General features: G+C 36.7%; 1 protein-coding gene across 1 annotated transcript; it reads right to left on the reverse strand.

The window, feature by feature from the left end:
- Positions 1 to 13,710: 13,710 nt before the first annotated feature.
- On the reverse strand, positions 13,711 to 14,815 carry LOC131940716 (uncharacterized). The gene is made up of 3 exons (XM_059299481.1): positions 14,743 to 14,815; positions 14,192 to 14,398; positions 13,711 to 14,045 (listed from the first exon to the last, which is right to left on the reverse strand). The coding sequence occupies exons 1-3, from the start codon at positions 14,813 to 14,815 to the stop codon at positions 13,711 to 13,713; spliced, it is 615 nt and encodes a 204-aa protein (XP_059155464.1).
- Positions 14,816 to 15,104: the final 289 nt, after the last annotated feature.

A 15,104-nucleotide genomic window follows, 5' to 3' on the forward strand; every position in this document is an offset into this window, starting at 1 on the left:
GTGGCATAAACCCCAGGCACCTCAACAATGAACCCTAGAAGTGGCATAAACCCCAGGCACCTCAACAATGAACCCTAGAAGTGGCATAAACCCCAGGCACCTCAACAATGAACCCTAGAAGTGGCATAAACCCCAAGCACCTCAACAATGAACCCTAGAAGTGGCATAAACCCCAGGCACCTCAACAATGAACCCTAGAAGTGGCATAAGCCCCAGGCACCTCAACAATGAACCCTAGAAGTGGCATAAGCCCCAGGCACCTCAACAATGAACCCTAGAAGTGGCATAAGCCCCAGGCACCTCAACAATGAACCCTAGAAGTGGCATAAGCCCCACGCACCTCGATGTATCTCCAAAGCTTTCGATTTCCTTGGCAAGGTCAAGGTTTCTCCTAATTAACGTCACTGTAATAGATGGTCAATTAGATCAGCGTTATAAATAACTTTTAGCAGTTCCGGAAAGAAGTAGGGCTTAATTAGTCAGTGTACTAGCTTTTTAAACCAAACAGCAGATGAAGTAGAGCTTGTCTATTTCTCTGTATTCTGTCTAGGCCGGGCTAGTTGCAGTGTACCCACGGTAACTCAACCGTGTTTATTTTCACCAACTCATAATAGCACAGATTGTTGCAATTGTAGACGTCCAATTTTTGTTGATTGTTTTTTTTTTCAAGACTTTCGGGCTGGTAAGCTTTTTTTTCCAATCCACCACGCCGTCGTCAAAATTATAATTAGAGCTGTCCATTTTAATTACAGCTGTCCATTTTAATTAGAGCTGCCCAAAAAGGTACAGTCACTTTTCTATAGAGTCCTCTTTGTATGAACTTCCACATACAAAACACAGGATTCCATTTGACCACACCGTCATCTAAATCTTAATTAGAGCTGCCCACCTTAATTAGCGCTGCCCCCTAATCAGTGCCGTCACTTTTTTACAGACCGTCTTCCATTGCACGAACCTCCAGATGTAGAGCAGAGGGTTGCTAAGGGCGTGTACACTGATCAGCGTGGAGACGAAGATGCCGAAACTGCTGTTGGCGAACTTCTGCCGGTCAGACGCCCAAATGGCGCCGTAGAACATCTGCAGAATGATGGGGAGGGTCAGGAAACAGGACCACAAGGTCATGATGACCAGAGTGTTCCTGGTTCTGGCTCGTCTGCGAGACGCGGACTGTCTGATGACGCTGTAGGAACTCGTCTGTCTTTGTAAGCGAGTTGGGCGAGAAAATATTTTTTTAAAGCGTTGTAGACGTGAATATTGTTTTATATTAACCGAGGGATCAACGTTACCGTCATTCATAACGACAGTGTTGTTAGAGGTTTGAGTTTGTCTAAAGGTTCCAGCCCGCCCTGGCACTTGTAGAAGATTGGTGGATTGGATTGTAGGCGGTGCCATTGTTTTGAAGTAAACTGAAGAGTTATTTCCCCTACCGTCAGAGCTTGAAGGCTCATCTATGCTGGTGGCATGAGAGTTTACGCGCTGGTTGTTAAATACAGTAAAAATATCTTTCGTACTAGTATTTTTCCCGTTAAATTTCACGGGCAAATTTTCGTTAGCGTTAATATTGTTGTAATTATATCCAAATCGCATATTATCTTTATGATTAAATTGATTTGGAGTTCGTTTTTGTGTAAGAATGTCTGTACTGTTTACGTTTGCGTTTGATTCAGCTGTTTCGTTTGACGCCGACGCTTCAGAAATATTATGAACGGCTTGGTGCGATTTCCGTATCAGGAAACAAATTTTGATATTAATCGCGACGATGAGAAAACTGCTCAACAAACACACGGCACAGAGAAAGATGAGTCCCCCTCTTGGCATAATCACCACGGCAAAACACTGCAAGCCTTTGTCTATAGAGGTACCGAACCCCGCGAACGTGACGAGGTATCCGCAGACCCAACAGGTGGCTGTGGCAAAGAGCGAGCGGGGCGTGGACAAGATGGTACTGCAGGTGAAGGGGTGGTACACGGCGATGTAGTTGTGTAACGCCATGAGACCGGTCATCAGGAAGGACACGACGATAGTGGCCACGATGATGAACGTGACGGGCAGACACTGCGGCTCGTCGCTGATCCACGACCAGCGGGTGATGCCGAAAAAGATGGCGTCGGCGGTGAAGCAGAGGTCGTTTAGGGATAAGCTGATGATGGTGAGTCTGAGAGAGAGCTTGGTCTTGCGGCTGGCTAGGAGGACCAGGATGCAGGAGGCGTTGAGGATACAGCCCAAGCAGCCGATGGCGAAGTTCCGGGTGCGGATGGAATCCGGGGGCTCCGGAGCGCTGAACGTTGTCACGTTGCGAGCTGTCACGTTACTCGTTGTCATCACGTTGGTTGTTGTCACGTTCGGCGCTGACTTCATCCAGTCGGAGAAAGTTATGAACGTATCAGATCTTGCAACAGTAAAGTTTGACGTTGTCATGATATTGTTAGGCGTTGTCATGGTAACGATGGACGCTACTACTGTGACGTTAATGCTGACGAAAAAAATAATGCTCTTCGAGTTAGGCTTGCGTCGTTCTGAAAAGGAAATATGAAAATTAACACACACAAAAATGTTCGCCGACAATCAATATTAAAAATGTGAAGCAGATTTTGAAACAAAAACACATTCTTTATGGTTTGCGAACAATGAGTACTGCATAAAACATATTTTAAAAAAAACGATAAGAAGAAATAAACATTATAAGGTAGATTAAAGCAGGATTAAAATATTAGAGTTAACTTGCGACTTATTTGATGGATGTATTCAATAAATAAAACTCACCGTAGTCCATATTTTGCATTGTATCAGTCAGGTGAAACCATGGTGTCGGTTTAAGAACAAGGTTCAATGAATGTGCTGTCTCTTATACATGTATAGGGAGAAATCTTCCACAACAAACACTGAATCAGAATAAGATGATAATAAAGTTCAATTTTTTTCAATATTTACGAGAAGAAAAAATATGCGAAAATATCTGTTTGCTATTTACAGACATTACGAAAGGTTTTCATTACGTTATAATTAAAAAAAAATTAAATCAGTGAAACGAAAAGATATTAGACGGAAGAGTACATGGGACGAAAATGCAAAAGTCGTCTCCGAAATAGAAAATAATTATTATTTTTAGACGTTAGAAAGTAGAGCATATAAATTTTCTCTGAAAGTAATTTTACATTAGCACTATACTACCCTAGTGTGTTGAATATATATATATAGGCTATATATATATATATATATATATATATATATATATATATATATATATATATATATATATATATATATATATATATATATATATATATATATATATATATATATATATATAGCTTATATATATATATATATATATATAGGCTATATATATATATATATATATATATAGGCCTATATATATATAATTTATATATACATGTTTAATTTGTGTGTGTAAATATCTTCTTTTGTAACACTGCTAACCTTTTTGTTTATTAAATATTCATGTTCTTTCTTTGATTTCAAATGCAAATAAACGTATTTTTTCCAACTACGTAGATATTGTAAAAATATATTTAATTAATATTTCTGAAAGGTTTAGAATAATGTTTTTAAATTATGTCTCCATAACAACATCTTTAATTTTATGTTTTTCTAGCTAGTACTTTTAAAGTCATTAATTAATTACGTTTATAAATCATAGTTTATTACTCATCATATCAACGACAAATCAAGATAGTTATATATATATATATATATATATATATATATATATATATATATATATATATATATATATATATATATATATATATATATATATATGGATTTCTATTTTGTAATGGATGAGGCTCAATAATTTAATTGTATCCTAAACGCAAGTCTTTATTTTCCAACTAAATATTTGTAGATGTTATTAAAGATTATTTTTCGTAACATTTATTCATAAGTGAAATACAATAAAGAATGCTTTAAAAAGAGAATTGCATGTATTTTATCATCTATTTCTTTTTGTACCCAAGACACATGGGGCCACCACAGAAAGCTTCCTTCTTTGTCGGTTACCGGCAACTTTCCTGGCAGTCCCCCATGACAGTCCTGCCTCTGATAGTTGCTTTTTATATATTTAAAAAGATATTACTTTATAAGTTAAATACTACAGTAATCCTTGATAATTTGAACAAAAAAACTTTAATTGAGCGAAATAACAAACAAGTAATAATTTTTTTAAATACAACTGTGCACTTTGCATAGAAAGAATGTTACCTTACCTGTAGAACAATGAATGGAAACAGTGAAATCTCAAAATTGATCCAACGACGAACTAAAACACATCAGAATTTGAGAAACATCTGCCTATGAGACACAAATATGAGACAGGGGTATAAGAAACAAGTACGAGACACTAATTTAAGACACACGACTGCTGAGACACACCGCGTCAGCAGACGCCTCACGCGTCTCGGTGACGCTTACAAAAACATGAGCAGGTGATTAGCGATCGATCTCATTCACAGTGCTAGCTAACCTACACCAAACTAAGCTCATTGCTTAGCTGCGTCAGAGGTTCTAAACTATAGTACACTGGTCCCCCATTTAGCTCACACTACACCAAACTAAGCTCATTGCTTAGTTCCGTCAGAGGTTCTAAACTGTGGTAAACTGGTCCCCTTATTAGCTCAAACTATACCAGATTAGCTCAAAACCTAACTTAATTCTGTCAGCGGTTCTAAAAAATGTGGTGTCCCCTGCCATCCAACTTAAGCTCAGAGTTGACCAATGGTCATCGCTTAACTCATCCATTTTTATACAATTCGGTACAATGCCCCACCCCTCCCCGGTGAGTTAAAAAATCAATTTCTTAACTGATGAACAGAGAGTAATAATATTAACATAAAAATGTCTGGTGTTTCTAAAATCATGATCATTAGCATACTTCTTGTTATTCTCATTATTATTCTGATTATCTCATTCTTATTCAAAAACATAACACCCAGACTTTTGGCTTTCATTCTATCTTCCTTTAGGTATCATTAGATTAAGTTTGGTATAAAAAAAAACCATCAGTCCGTACTTATACTTAACTATACCGTTTAACTTTTTAAAAGTCCCTCTTTAGACCTAGCGACTAGCGACCCATGGCGTAGATGAATTAGTTTATACTTTTCTTGACCTCGGCGTTTGAAGGGAAGGTGTGGTCAGCACTTTGCCTAGCCGCCTTACTTTCTTTAACATGAGTTAAGTTTTCATATGTTTCTAGACCCCAGCTTGTGAAGGGTGTGGTCAGCACTTTGCCTAGCCGCCCTTACTTTCCTTAGCGCAAATGTTGACTCAGGGAAGTCCTACAGTCACAAGTCTTGAGACCTTTGGGCTAGCAGGATAAACTACTCTCTACCATTCGACCACGACGTCCCACCACGTAAATCAAGTCGCGTATTTTTACGCCTCTACTAGCAGTTTAAAACTATACTACCATTCCACCTCACGAACAATCCGAGAAATAGATTCGTCACGATTTTTTACACCGAACCTGTAATTTCCCCAGTCATTGTTACTTTATTTAGGTATAATTGTAGCATTCACTGCCAGTAGTAGCGTGTTCCACTAATGAAAAATGGCCGCCCAAACCAAGTAAACTTTACGCTTAAGGATAGCTCTCGCGAGACAAGTAATACTTAGTGTTTAAAGCGTTTTTAGGCTATGATTATTTAAAAATATGTGCTTGTTTAGAATAGGTCTAGTTGGCACTGGTGATATTTAGAAAGTGTAAGTCATACTGAAGATTATATAATAGAAATATGTAAGCAAATTATAGGGGTTGTGGAGTATTTTAATGCATCGTTATTTCTTAATCATAGACTAGATCTAAGTATTTCAAAACGTGTGGGATTTACTTCCAGGGAAAAACAAGTTAATAAAATGTCTAGTGACAATTTAAGCGCAATTTCCTTATGTTATCCATAACAATTTTTAATTTTTTGTGACCGAACGAAAGGATATTTTTTTGCGCTAAAAAAAAAGACAACTATATTAACCTATATCAACGGAAATAGTTTTATTTTAACGAGTAGGCCTACACGATGCTCAGTTTAAAAAAGTAGTAAATATTTTTTTGTGACCGAACGAAAGGATATTTTTGAAAACTTTCTTTGGCAATATTGTTCTAAGTTATGGCAGGAATCGATTGGTAAATGTTTCAAGTCGCTAAGTGGTCTGGTTGCCGAGATATGGAGCAAAAACTGCATTTGTTCGAGGTTTTTTGGCTTTTCCGGGAAATCCAGGAAGGAATTCCGGGAATTTTTTTGGCCCACAATCATCCTTGGAACTTGCTTGACATATCTGCTTTTGGAACTAGTCCTCGATATTGCTTCGTTGAGGAGGAGATACCACTTAAAGCTGCGGACACACATACATCCATCCATCCATCCATCCATTCATTCATCCATACATCCAGAAATGACGAGTTAATAATCGCAATTGTCCGTATGGAAATTGCGCTAAAAAGAACTATAAACATATGATGTACTTTCAATGGCATAGCAAGACAATTGAAAGGAAAACAATTATTGTAACGAGGGAAATATAAGCAATACAGGCCGAGGCTACATCTTATACCTCGACCAGTAGCGTAGCGAGGGGGGGGCGGATGAGACATACGTCCCCGGGCGCCGACCTTAGGGGGCGCCAAAATGGGTTGGAAAAATAAATTGAAAGGTTGAGGGGGGTGCAAATCGAAAGTTTGAGGGAGGGGGTGCAAATCGAAAGTTTGAGGGGGGGTACAAATCGAAAAGTTTGTCCCCGGGCGCCGGGAAGGGTCGCTACGCCTCTGACCTCGACACCTGATACTGACGTGGAACGCCGCGTTTACACTTGCGACATGTATAGTATAAAAGTCTAAAAAAAACAACAACTCGAAACAAGTTAGTACACATGTCCTGTAGGAAAAAAGCTTTCACATAGTATTATCTTGTTGAAAGTTGTTGCTAGATATGTATAATATGCATGTCGCAAACAAGAATCGCTGTGGAACACTTGAATTCGATTCTGAAATTTTATCGAAATAACCAGCTGAGGTTTTTGTTCTACGTGTCAGTTACTATCTGCAGCCGAGCACACCAACAATTTATAAAAAGAAACTTTGTTTAACAAATAAATAATAAAACACCTTTTTTCTCCTTTATTTAAAGACCAAATTTCTAATCAATATTAATTAAAATTAAAACAAATGTAATAAATTATAAAAAATCTGCCCAAACTTTTATTCTGTTTTCATAACGTTAAGTAAAACAGCAATTATCTTTTATATTAAATATAGTAATCCTCATGTAGTTAAATAAAAAAAAAAAACATTACACAATAAAATGCCTAATACATACTTCAATAGAAAAATTCCTTAAAAAATAGCCGATAGTTAAGCGCCTTTAAAACACAGTCCAACCTCTGTTGTTAACCAACACGTATGTGACAGCAACTAACCTCCCTTTATCCTCGGTTACTTACCCCTGACAGAAAGCCTGTAATGTAACACCTGAAAACAATTTAATCAATTCCCAGCAGCTCAAACTCTATTTAAACTGTATAAAGCTTTTAAAACAGAGATCATATTTGTGTTGATTAAAACAACACATTATTTTCTGTTTTTAATACATTACCGACAAACGTCATAAATACGGTTAGAACATATTGGTTGCTTTAAAAAAATCTATTTCTAGGTTCGTTTAAACTGGATTTGGTTGAAGATATTGGATTTTGACGATAGCTCATTAAAGTTCGTTTTTAACTGGGACAACTAATTATAAATATGATATTATAATAATTATATAATCTGTTCATCCTATAATTAATATTGATTTGATGTTTGTTTTACTGCAGGCCTTTGTGCACTGAACAGGTTTAATCTTCTTCTTCTTCGTTCTTAGTTGTAATATTGAGAGGTATTTCCTCAAACAAAATTAGATATTACAAGGCAACGTGTTATGCGTCATTTAGCCCCGTTGACTCAGTCTGCTTCCTTTCTGCAAAAGCTTCCATCGTCTTCATCCATCCAAGAACAATCTATAAGGCAGCATTTTTTTTTAATTGTGTAGCTTTCTGTCCCAGATTGGTAGCTGTCCCCAGCCAACGAGCCTCATCAGCCCGGGATGGTCTGTCCCCAGCCAACGAGCCTCATCTGCCTGGGATGGTCTGTCCCCAGCTAACGAGTCTCATCTGCCTGGGATGGTCTGTCCCCAGCCAACGAGCCTCATCTGCCTGGGATGGTCTGTCCCCAGCTAACGAGTCTCATCTGCCTGGGATGGTCTGTCCCCAGCCAACGAGCCTCATCTGCCTGGGATGGTCTGTCCCCAGCTAACGAGCCTCATCTGCCTGGGATGGTCTGTCCCCAGCCAACGAGCCTCATCTGCCTGGCATGGTCTGTCCCCAGCTAACGAGCCTCATCTGCCTGGGATGGTCTGTCCCCAGCCAACGAGCCTCATCTGCCTGGCATGGTCCGTCCCCAGCCAACGAGCCTCATCTGCCTGGCATGGTCTGTCCCCAGCTAACGAGCCTCATCTGCCTGGGATGGTCTGTCCCCAGCCAACGAGCCTCATCTGCCTGGCATGGTCCGTCCCCAGCTAACGAGCCTCATCTGCCTGGCATGGTCTGTCCCCAGCTAACGAGCCTCATCTGCCTGGCATGGTCTGTCCCCAGCTAACGAGCCTCATCTGCCCGGTACGGCAAGATCTGACGAACTAGCGAATATTTATGTCAAATTCTAATGTTTGGCTCTAAAGGAAGATGGTAACAAAAGGGTTAAACCTAATTCCAATTTAAATAATTATTACAAATTACACTAGTATAACGCATTTTTATTTGGAGGAACAGTTGAAGGAAAGTATTGCAGCTAGAGCTATCTCTATGGACTTTAGTCCATTAGCAAGATTGTTTTTGTTCACGTCCATCAAGCGGAACCTCTTCTGGAGCACGTCAAACCCCCTTCACGAAAATGTATAATTTGTTTAGAAAATAAGGGTCGGCGAGGTAGGGTCTGTAACGCTCATGGCTGCTGAACCGAAAAGTCCCGAGTTCAAATCCCCGGGCATACGAGGCTGCTGCCATGTAGTTTATTCTTCGTAGGAAAAATTCTATGAAAGAAAATCCAGAAAAAAAAAGAGGCTGAAATCGAAGTCAACGGCCTACATAGCGCATTGACTCGTAATACTTAAATTTTTAACTTACTAAAAAGAAAATGAGCACAAACAATGCGCGTAAAATAGCGCTAAAAGTATTAAAAATATCAAACAGTAATTAGTTCTCTAAACATTAATTAAACATCCAATTAAGCCAAATTTTATGACCCTCGAGTTAATTTTAAAGAAAATCGGTCCGAAATAAGTGGTCTAACTTTTGCTCGTCGGTTTCAACATACTAAGCACATGGGAGAAAGTGTAATAAGAGTTTAAAAATTATAATTCAAATAGTATTAATTATTGTTATCTATTACATACTATTTTACTTATATTGTATTCCTTTTTTAAAATAGAGGCTTAATTTTTAAAGAGTCCATAGTCTGTTTTATCAACGTTGCTTAAAAAATTATATAGACGTCAGTTTTGTTTCGATGGAAATTTTAATATTTGACAGTTATGTTAAATGTTATCTGTTCGTCGTCTTATAAATGTTTACCATTCAAGTCTATCACACATCTCGCAATTGGATTAAAGATTCAAGTCTATCCCACATCCTGGAATAGTACTAAAGTACCCAAGTCTATACCATATCCCATAATATGATTGAAGGATCCCATTCTACCCACTTTGTCAGCTGAAAATTCCTTCTGCAATCCATTGTCAAATTTCTGAGGCTTTTCTTTTTTTTTTTATAAACTAAACAGGGAAAACCAAAAAATTGAACTTTGTACGTCAAAAGAAACCGAATTGTTTCGCTATTGATTTATGGAGGCGGCCTGGTTTGATGAGTTGGGTTCGATCATTGTTGTTGACATGAATAAATAACAACTATTATTTTTAGATTTTTGCCATTAAAAAATTAATTTAAAAAAAAAACTTAAGCCTGAAAATAATTCAGATTTTTTTTTTAAATCAAAGTTATAAAAATTACAAATCCAGAGAACATGAAAATATTTTTTTTAGTTTAAGGCTACATTTCTATTTATTTTCATCAAACCTAAGTAATAAAGTGAAGCTTCACTTTCGAAAGACAAACATTGATTGGCTGTAAAGAAACTCTGTGATCGATCTTCAGAAAATCTCACTTCGATATAATTTCTACTCAAAACTTTGCTGATACAATTTTTAAATTGAATTATTCTTTTTTTTATAGCACTTGACCTAGTTCTAATACTAATATTTCTATTTAGATTTTCTCTGATACAATGAAAACAACCAAATTGTTTTGGCGAAAATACTAAAATAAAAAAAATACCTCTAATCTTAAGTAAAGACCCACCGAAAATTCATAGTAAAATTTTTATAACACGATTTATTTCTATAACATCCCACACAATTTTTAGCATATTTTATACGCCTTTCGAAAACATTCGAGACTATTCACGGATGCATCCATTTAAATTTACTTTTATGTCATTTTTATTTTCTTCATTACAATACTAAACTAAATAATCTAACAGGGAATCCACTTGCAAATTCTGCTCAGTCACTTCTGATTGATTTTGAGGAAACTGTTAACTATTCTTAGGATTTTCGATATTTTACTGTTACCTAATTTATTTAAATATATATGTTTTTAGAACAAAAATTAGTTTACTACTTTAATTGCCACTTAAGAGTAACTTTAAAAAAATAAGTGGACTTAGCAGGTTTTGCAATTGGCCTGATATATATATATATATATACATATATATATATATATATATATATATATATATATATATATATATATATATATATATATATATATATATATATATATCTGGAACAGGTACCTAACTCCACAGCATAGTTTTTATCCAGAGTTGTTTTCACAATTTACTATTCATCAAATTTTTTCTAGCCCGCACGTCCGCTAACTCTTGCGACCTCATACAAGGGCGCCAACTTGTTAATTCTTTTAGACACAAATTTACAAGGAAATAATCTCTTTCTAAAGCCCCAAGAGGTTTTATACACGACATGTGTACATTCAACGTCGTCTCGTGTATAGATCTACTTTAAATCTAGAGTTTTGTCTTGTTAACTATTAATGAAATGTATTTTTGTCAACACGTCCTTCAACTCTTGTGACCTCCCCACAAGGACGACAATCTATTAATTCCGTGTGACCCACATTTAAAAGAAAACAACGTTATTCCAATGACCCAATAAGATCTTTAATACATGGCATTACTCTTTATCGGAATAATTTTTTGCTACAACGGCGAGGTTGGTAAATTAATTTTAGGAACTATTTTCGTGCGGCATTTCTGCGTAATGTTACAGAAGTAATCTGGTTGGTTGCGTTACGTGGGAAACTGTTGCTTTTAAAATCTCTAATGCAGTCTTAACATCATCTCTCGAGGCCAATACACGCTTCCTCATGTCAATAATAGGAATAACTCCAACGCAGTTCTAACTCTAATTTAAACTCTAACCTAGTCCAAAGTATTGCCCTATCCGTTCTACTCCTAGCCTTGACTTGACCATTATCATGACTATAATCCTGACCCTTACCTTGGCCATAATCCTGACCCAACTCCTGACCCTAATTCTAACTTTAATCCTAGCCCTAATCCTGACCCTGATCCTGACTCTAATCCTGACCTTAATCTTGACCCTAATCTTGACCCTAATCTTGACCCTAATCCTGACCGATCCTAATCCCAATCCTGACCCTAATCCTGACCCTAATCTTGACCTTAATACTTACCCAAATACTGACCCTAATACTGACCCCAATCCTGACCCTAATCCTGACCTTAACCCTGACCCTTATACAACCCTTTCACTGCCCTCGAGCGCCGTTATTAAACCAACTAATTAGATTTTAGCACATTTTAATTTACTGCCAGTCCTGATGTCCAGTTCATTGATCCCGTACGCGCTGATTAAAAACCGATTTCCGCTCCAGAAAAGGATGATTGCAATTGAAAAGCCTGACCTGGTCTGATTATCACAGGAAATGACGTCACGGCTCGGAAAATATTATCGACCAGTTAGGCTATAGGCTAGAATAGTTAGGCCTATATTCAGAATTTATTTTTTAATAACTATTGACACATTTTTAGTTCAGTGCCATTAACGATTATAAAGAAAAAATGAGATGTTTTTCGATCACATTACTATCTTGTCAAATGTCGAATACAGTTAGAAAATGGGAATTGAGAATTTTAAGTAAAGGTAATTATTGTATTTTAGTATCATTGTCGCAAAAAAAACTGAAATTCTTTCATTTATGAGTACTAAATATTGGTTACGTGTGGTCGAATTGTAGAGCGTTTGACTGCTAGCCCGAAGGTTCGGAGTTCGGATCTTAGTTCAGGACACCGACTTCAGAATGTCCCTGAGCAAACCCAGCTCTGATGAGTACCTGATTCACACGTTAATGAAACGAAGTGGTTACTCGTAGTGCTAAGCACACTATCCCTCCAGACTCCATGGTCATTGAAACAGTTGAACTCTACTTCGTCTGCCCTTTGTCTAGAACAAGAACGGGAAAAGACGATGATGAATCGTTGGCTACTGCGTATATTTAATATCCTGCAAAATATGATTCAAAAGAACTGCAAGGCGTTAACTCCTATATAAGGTATGTTATATTTAGGCTTTTATTAGCATAGATTTTGAAATGAATTTCTCAGTGCATAAATAGCACATTCTCTTTTTTTAATTGGTCTATGTGATATAATCCAATAGTTTTTATAAATATTTTTAATACAATTATGTAATAGTTGTTGTTTTTATATAATCAGCTCATTTTACTTCAAATTTGGATCCATTTTTTTTCTTTTATACAGCATTATGTCTTTCACGAGAAGAAATAATTACACACGTACAAAAAAGCGGGATTTTTTAATTCAGAATTAATTTTTCAAAAAGCGTTACAATTTCGTTATTTTTTTTCTATTTATTTTTTTTTATTATGTGTAATTCATTTTTTTTCCATTCAAGAAATTCAAAATTTAGCAATTACCTGTCGATTTTAGCATGCGCGTTTATAAAATTTAAAAACGAACTCAATTAATAAAACGAATATAAATTAATTAGATATCATAAAATGGTGAAGTAAAAACAATAATGGCAAAAACGAACGACAATTTTCTAAAAAAATCCATGTCGAGTCCGGTGAAATTATTTGGTAATGAGTTCTCGATATGCACATTACAATGACGCAAAATGTAGTTTTTGTGTGGTTCGTCATAGAGAGTAGTTGATTACAATGTGACGTAGGTTTCTAAACATTCGTGACACACAAAAACGACAAATATTGAAGGATTAGGTAGAAACCGTATATCACATAATCACGTTTTTATATTTTTCCATTTCAGAATGAAGTTCTATAGTTTCAGTTTTAAAATGACAAATTTATTCTGAAACAATGTAATGGATGTATTATTTTAATGACCATTTTAATTGCTACTTTAAATATCATTTTAATTATCATTTAGCCGGTATTGTAATTACAATTTTACTTACCATTTTAATTACCAGTTTTTACGTGGGAGGCGAGTTACCAGCGGCAAGAGCGTCCTTAATAACGATCATATTAGTTGTTTGTTTTTTAGTAGCAATCGCTGGCATACCATCAGCGGCTATACCATCAGCAGCGAAAACTATCAACAGCAACCACATCATCATTAATTACATCAGCAGCAGCCAAACCAATAACATCTACACATCTATTTTCAGCAGTCATACCATCAACAACCAAACCAACAAACGCAGCCATGCCATCAGCAGCTATACCATCAACAGCCATACCATCAGCAGCTATACCATTAGTAGCCATACCATTAACAGACATACCATCAACATCCATACCATCAACAGACATTCCATCATCAACCAAACCAACAAACGCAGCCATGCCATCAGCAGCTATACCATCAACAGCCATACCATCAACAGACCTATCAGCAACTATACCATTGGCAACTATACCATCAGAAACCATATCATACGCAGCCATACCATCAACATCCATACAACAAGCAGATATATTGTCAACAACTTTACCATCAGCAACCATACCATCAGTAGCCATACCATCAACAGCAGACATACCACAAGCAGCATCATACCATCATCAGATATATCATGAGCTATACCAATAGCAGCTGTACCATCTGCAGCCATATCAACAGCAGCCATAACATCAACAGACATACCATCAACAGCCATACCATCAACAGCCATACCATCAACATCCATACCATCAACAGACATAACATCAACATCCATACCATCAACAGCCATACCATCAACATCCATACCATCAGCGGCGAATACTATAAACAGCAACCACATCATCAGCAATTACATGAGCAGCAGCCAAACAAATAACGTCTACACATCTATTTTCAGTAGTCATACCATGCTCAACCAAACCAACAAACGCAACCATGCCATCAACAGCTATACCATCAGCAATACCATCAGTAGCCATACCATCAACAGACCCATCAGCAACTACACTATCGGCAATTATACCATCAGAAACCATACCATAAGCAGCCATACAACAAGCAGATATATTAACAACAACTACACCATCGGCAACTATACCATCAGTAGCCATACCATCAACAGCAGACATACCACAAGTAGCATCATACCATCATCAGATATATACCATCAGCAGCTGTATCATCTGCAGCCATATCAACAGCAGCCATACCATCTGCAGCCATATCAACAGCAGCCATACCATCAACAGACATAACATTAGCAGCGATACCATCAGCGAAAATCACTTTGCCAATTCGTTTGAAATATATTACTAAATGTAGTAAAAAATTATAATACTAAGGCATACATCATTTTTTTTTAAAAACTAATTTAAAGCCATTTTAGATATTAAAAAGAAAATAGAAATTGTAGTCGCTCTCTTCACTTTAGTACATTCATCACCAACTAAAAAGTTCATTTAAAATGTTTCAAATATTTAACCTTCATTCAAAATTAAGTTGGATTTTTTAAAATACTTTTAAAGTC

The sequence above is a fragment of the Physella acuta genome, unplaced genomic scaffold, assembly GCF_028476545.2.
Source record: "Physella acuta isolate Inbredline_101_S28 unplaced genomic scaffold, ASM2847654v3 ptg000326l, whole genome shotgun sequence".
In the NCBI taxonomy this organism is placed as follows: domain Eukaryota; kingdom Metazoa; phylum Mollusca; class Gastropoda; family Physidae; genus Physella; species Physella acuta.

Bases quoted from the DNA above. Each gene is read 5' to 3' on its own strand.
- LOC131940716 (XM_059299481.1), bottom strand. From the start codon at position 14,815: ATGGCTGCTGTTGATATGGCTGCAGATGGTATGGCTGCTGTTGATATG. The intron at 14,399-14,742 runs GTATATATCTGA...TGCTGTTTATAG, and splicing joins AGATGATACAGCTGCTGATG to TATTCGCCGCTGATGGTATG. The intron at 14,046-14,191 runs GTATGATGCTGC...CTGATGGTATAG, and splicing joins TCATGATATATCTGATGATG to TTGCCAATGGTATAGTTGCT.